Genomic DNA, 5829 nt, shown 5'->3' with positions numbered 1-5829 from the left:
GATGGAGGGGACTGGGGGGCAATGGGGGGCACTGGGGGCAAGGGGGGGGCACAGGGAGGGGGGGTGGAGGGGACTGGGGGCAATGGGGGAGCTGGGGGCACAGGGAAGAGGGGCAATGGGGGGTACTGGGGGTAAGGGGGGGGCTGGGGGGCACGGGGAGGGGGGATGGAGGGGACTGGGGGGCAGTGGGGGGTACTGGGGGGGCACTGGGGGCATTAGGGGAGGTGGGGGGGCGCGGGGAGGGGGATGGAGGGGACTGGGGGGACTGGGGGTAGTGGGGGAGTTGGGGGGGCAATGGGGGGGCTGGGGGGCGCAGAGAGGGGGGTTGGAGGGGACTGGGGGGGCACCGGAGACATTGGGGGGGATGGGGAAAGGGGACTGGAGGACACGGGGGGGCACTGGGGGTCATTGGGGGGGCACTGAGGACAGGGTGAGGACACATTGGGGACCCCCCCCCTCCTCTCTCTCCCCCCCCCCCCCAGGGGCGGTGCCGGGCCGGGGGGCTGCGGCCGTGCTGTTGGGGACCTCGGTGGCCTCGGGGGTGGCCTCGCTGTGGCTGGCGGGGGTCCTGGCCTTCAGCCTCCACGACCTCTGCCTGGTCTGTCTCTCCACCTACGTCCTCAACGGCCTCCTCCTCCTCCTCAACCTGCGCCGCTGGCGCCGCCTCCCGCGCCCCAAAACCGCCTGAAACGCCCCCAAAAAACACCCCCAAACCCCAAAAACGCCTGAAACGCCCCCAAAAAATACGCCCAAACCCCAAAAACGCCTGAAATGGGACCAAAAAACACCCACCGCCCCCAAAACCGCCTGAAATGCACCCAAAAAAATACCCCCAAACCCCAAAAGTGCCTGAAACGCCCCCCAAAAATATCCCCAAACCCCGAAACTGTGTGAAATGCCCCCAAAAAATACCCTCAAACCCCCAAACCGCCTCCAAAAATACCCCCAAATCCCAAAAACAGCTGAAACGTCCCCAAAAAACACCCACCACCACCTGAAACGCCCCCCAAAAACCACCCACAACCCCTCAAAACAGCTCAAATGCCCCCAAAAAACAGCCACAACCCCCAAAACCGCCTGAAACGGGACCAAAAAACAGCCTCAAACCCCAAAACCCACCACCAACCCCCCAAAATACCCCAAACCAGCCTGAAACGCCCCCAAAACCCACCCACAACCCCCAAACCCAAAGTACGTGGAGATGCCACCACCGTAAGGGCTGCATCCAAAGTATCTGGAGATGCCACCACCGTGGTGGACACGTCCAAAGCACCCGGAGATGCCACCACCACCACCAGGTCCAGAGGGGCCACCACCACCAGGGCTTCATCCGAAGCACCCGGAGATGCCACCACCACCACGATGGACCCCTCTGAAGCACGTGGAGATGCCACCACCGTGGTGGACACATCCAAACCATCTCGAGGTGCCACCACCACCACCAGGTCCAGAGGGGCCACCACCACCAGGACTCTATCCGAAGCACCTGGAGATGCCACCACCACCACGATGGACCCATCTGAAGTATCTGGAGATGCCACCACCGTGGTGGACGCGTCCAAACCATCTCGAGGTGCCACCACCACCAAAAGGGCTGCATCCGAAGCACCCGGAGATGCCACCACCACCACCACGATGGCCCATCTGAAGCCTCCAGAGATGCCACCACCCCCATCCCGTGCCAAAAGAGGGGCGGGGCTCCTCAGGGGGCGGTTCCTCATGTGGCCCCGCCCTTTCCCCCTCCCCCTCGCATCTCAATGGACAATAAAAGGCCGAGTCTCCGCCTCCATCTCTCTGGCCCCACCCCCCGAAGGGGACCCCGAAAACTCATCAATTTGGGGGTTTCACCAGCTTTTATTTGTGCCCCACCCCCTCCAGCTCCCAGCCAATGGCAGCAGAGCATCCCCACAGCTCAGCCAATGGCTGCGCAGGGTCTGGGCCTGTCACTACTCCCCCCCCCCCCCCACTACTATTGACCAATCCTGTGCCAGCCCCACCCCCTGCTCTCAACCAATCCTGTCCCAGAATTCCCCCTCCCCTCGGCCAATCCCCTCCCAGGGTCCCTTCTGTCCTCCAATCCTGTGCCGACCCCGCCCTCCCCACCCCGGCCACGCCCACCCCTCCCTCAGCCAATGGCGTCGCAGGGTTGTCCATCTCCACTCCTCAGGACACCTGGGTCCCAGGGAGAAGCTCCGCCCCCTGGGGGTGCCCCACCACGGGGAGGTCCTCCTTGGGGTGCTCCACCTTGAGGTTCTCCATAGGGTTCTTCTCCATGGGGTTCTCCACCTTGAGGTTCTCCTCCACGGGGTCCTCCTCCACGGGGTGCCCCACCTTGGGGCTCTCCACCTTGAAGCTCCTGCTCTTGGGGTTCTCCTCCACGGTCTCCAACCCTTGGGGCGCCCCGAGGCTCCTTGGCTTTGGGTGCTCCTCCATCGTCTCCAAACCCGGTTGACTCGCCCTCTTCCAATTTGGGTGACCCTCCAACATCTCGCTCTTTGGCTGCCCCTCCAACACCTTGAAGCCCGACCGACCCTTCAAGCCTGGTTGACCCTTGAAGCTTGGTTGACCCTCCAACATCTCCAAGCTTGGTTGACCCCTGAAGCCCAGTTGACCCTCCAACACCCTCAAGCTTGGTTGACCCTCCAAGCCCCGTTGACCCTCCAACGTCTCCAAGTCCGGTTGACCCTTCAAGCCCGGTTGACCCTCCAACACCTTCAAGCCTGGTTGACCCTCCAAGCCCCGTTGACCCTTGAAGCCCAGTTGACCCTCAAAGCCCGGATGGCCCTCCCAACACCTTCAAGCTCGGTTGACCCTCCAGTCCTGGTTGACCCTCCAAGCCCGGTTGACCCCCCAAGCCCGGTTGACCCTCGAAGCCCGGATGGCCCTCCCAGCCCCTCCAAGCTTGGTTGACCCTTCAAGCTTGGTTGACCCTCCAACGTCTCCAAGCCTGATTGACCCTTCAAGCTTGGTTGACCCTTCAACACCTTCAAGCTTGGTTGACCCTCCAAGCCCAGTTGACCCTCAAAGCCCAGTTGACCCCCCCAACACCTTCAGGCTTGGTTGACCCTCCAAGCTTCGTTGGCCCTCCAAGCCCCGTTGACCCTCAAAGCCCGGTTGACCCTTCAAGCTTGGTTGACCCTCAAAGCCCTGTTGACCCTCCAACGCCTCCAAGCCTTGTTGACCCTTCAGGCTTGGTTGACCATCCAAGCCCCGTTGACCCTCAAAGCCCGGATGGCCCTCCCAACACCTTCAAGCTCGGTTGACCCTCCAGTCCTGGTTGACCCTCCAAGCTCGGTTGACCCTCCAACACCTTCAGGCTCGGTTGACCCTCCAAGCCCGGTTGACCCTTGAAGCCCAGTTGACCCTCAAAGCCCGGTTGATCCCCCAACACCTTCAAGCCCGGTTGACCCTTCAAGCCCAGTTGACCCTTCAAGCCCGGTTGCTCCTCCAACATCTCCAAGCTGAGTTGCCGCCCCTCCAAACCCAGCTTCCCCGCCAGCGCCTGGGCCTCCTCCAGGTGGACCCTCTGGTGGGTGATGAGGTTGGAGCTCTGGCTGAAGCGCCGGCCGCAGACCCCGCAGCCGTAGGGTCTCTCCCCGGTGTGGGTACGGCGGTGCTGCTCCAGGTGGGCGCCGCGGAGGAAAGCCCGGCCGCAGACCCCGCAGCCGTAGGGTCTCTCCCCGGTGTGGATGCGCTGGTGCCTCACCAAGGTGGAGCTGACCCCGAAGCTCTTCCCGCACTCCCCGCAGCGGTAGGGACGTTCCCCGCCGTGGGTCCGGAGGTGAAGGACCAGGTTGGAACGTAGGGAGAAGCTCTTCCCGCATTCCCCGCAGGAGAAAGGCCGTTCCTCCCCGTGGGATCGCCGGTGACGGGCCAACGCCGAGGGGAGGCCGAAGGCCCGGCCGCAGACCCCGCAGCGGTGGGGTTGGCAGCCCAGGTGGAGGCGACGGTGCTTGGCCAAGGTGGCCCCGTGGCCCAACCGCTTGCCGCACTCCCCGCAGGCGAAGGGCTTCTCCCCGCTGTGGCGCCGCCGGTGCTGGAGGAGCTCGGAGCTCTGGACGAAGCTCTTGCCGCACTCCCCGCAGGGGAAGGGCTTCTCCTTCTTCTTCTTCTTCTTCTTCTCCTCTTCCTCCTCCTCTTCCTCGCCGCCGTGGGTCTCGCCGTGCTCCAGTGGGGCGGCCCCTCGGGGGAAGGACCGGCCGCGCTCCCCGCAGGAGAAGGGCTTCTCCTTCTTCTCCTCCTTCTTCTCCTTCTCCTTCTTCTTCTCCTCTTCCTCTTCCTCTTCCTCTTCCTCGCCGTGCTCCAGCAGGGCAGCCCCTCGGGGGAAGGACCGGCCGCGCTCCCCGCAGGTGTAGGGGGGGGAGGAGGAGGCTGCCGTGGGGAGAAAAGCCCGGGGGGGGGGGGGGGGGGGAGACCGTCAGGGAGAGACCCACGGCGCCGGAGAGGTGTGGGGCAGGGGGTCGCGGGTACCCGAGTCGTCATCGTTGTCCCCCGCCCCCCCGTTTTTACCCCATTCCAGAGCGATTCAAGGGGTCCCGGATGCCCGAGCCCCCCCCCTCTGGGGGTCCCAGACACCTGGACCCCCTCCTTGACCCCTTTCTGGGGTGATTCAAGGGGTCCCGGATGCCGGGGTCCCCTATTTTAGCCCACCCTGGGGGTCCTGGATGCCGGGGTCCCCCCTTCTGCCCCACCCTGGGGGTCCCGGATGCCTGAGCCCCCCCTTCTACCCCCCCCGGGGGTCCCAGACACCCGGACCCCCTCCTTGACCCCTTCTGGGGTGATTCAAGGGGTCCCGGATGCCGGGGTCCCCCCCTTCTGCCCCGCCCTGGGGGTCCTGGATGCCTGAGCCCCCCGTTTTACCCCATTCCAGATGGATTCAAGGGGTCCCGGATGCCTGAGCCCCCCCATTTTTACCCCACCCTGGGGAAGGGTTGGGGGTCCCGGATGGCTGAGCCCCCCCATTTTTCCCCCATCCCAGACGGATTCAAGGGGTCCCGGATGCCGGGGTCCCCCCTTTTACCCCCCCCGGGGGTCCCAGACACCCAGACCCCCTCCTTGACCCCCTTCTGGGGTGATTCAAGGGGTCCCGGATGCCGGGGTCCCCCCCTTCTGCCCCCCCCCCCCCCCGGGGGTCCCGCACAGGGGGGTCCCTGGGGTCTCACCCTGCCGCCGCCTCCTTGGGGGTCTCCTCAGCAGCTCCGGCCTCCATGGGGCAGCCTGTGGGGCGGGGGGAGAGGGACACCTCAGGGTGTCAGACCCCCACATCCCCGGCCCCACATCCCGGGGGGTTCCCCACATCCCGGCCCCACATCCCAGGGGGGTTCCCCACATCCCAGCCCCACATCCCAGGGGGCACCCCCCACATCCCGGCCCCACATCCCGGGGGGGTTCCCCACATCCCGGCCCCACATCCCAGGGGGGTACCCCAGTGTCTGGGCCCCACATCCCAGGGGGCACCCCCACATCCCAGCCCCACATCCCGGGGGGGACCCACACATCCCAGCCCCACATCCCCGGGGGACCCCCCACATCCTGGACCCACATCCCAGGGGGACCCTCACATCCCAGGGGGGACCCCAATGTCTGGTCCCCACATCCCTCAGGGGGACCCCCACATCCCAGCCCCACATCCTGGGGGGGGGGGTCCCCATGTCCCGGCCCCACATCCCAGGGGGGACCCCCACATCCCAGCCCCACATCCCGGGGGGGGTTCCCCACGTCCCAGCCCCACATCCCAGGGGGCACCCCCACATACCGGCCCCACATCCCAGCCCCACATCCCGGCCCCACATCCCGGGGGTTCCCCACATCCCAGCCCACATCCCGGGG

At 65.9% G+C, this 5829-nt stretch overlaps 1 protein-coding gene across 1 annotated transcript; it reads right to left on the bottom strand.

Moving 5' to 3' along the window:
- Nucleotides 1–3220: 3220 nt before the first annotated feature.
- On the bottom strand, nt 3221–4182 carry LOC141478550 (uncharacterized; the record flags this gene model as incomplete). Its single annotated transcript, XM_074167588.1, has 1 exon — nt 3221–4182. A coding segment is annotated over one exon (962 nt), but the record flags the coding sequence as incomplete, so codon positions are not given.
- Between the last annotated feature and the right edge of the window lie 1647 nt (nt 4183–5829).

The sequence above is a fragment of the Numenius arquata genome, unplaced genomic scaffold, assembly GCF_964106895.1.
Source record: "Numenius arquata unplaced genomic scaffold, bNumArq3.hap1.1 HAP1_SCAFFOLD_1873, whole genome shotgun sequence".
In the NCBI taxonomy this organism is placed as follows: Eukaryota; Metazoa; Chordata; class Aves; order Charadriiformes; family Scolopacidae; genus Numenius; species Numenius arquata.
Note: the sequence above shows the minus strand (reverse complement) of the source record. Positions and strands in the feature narration are given on the sequence as shown.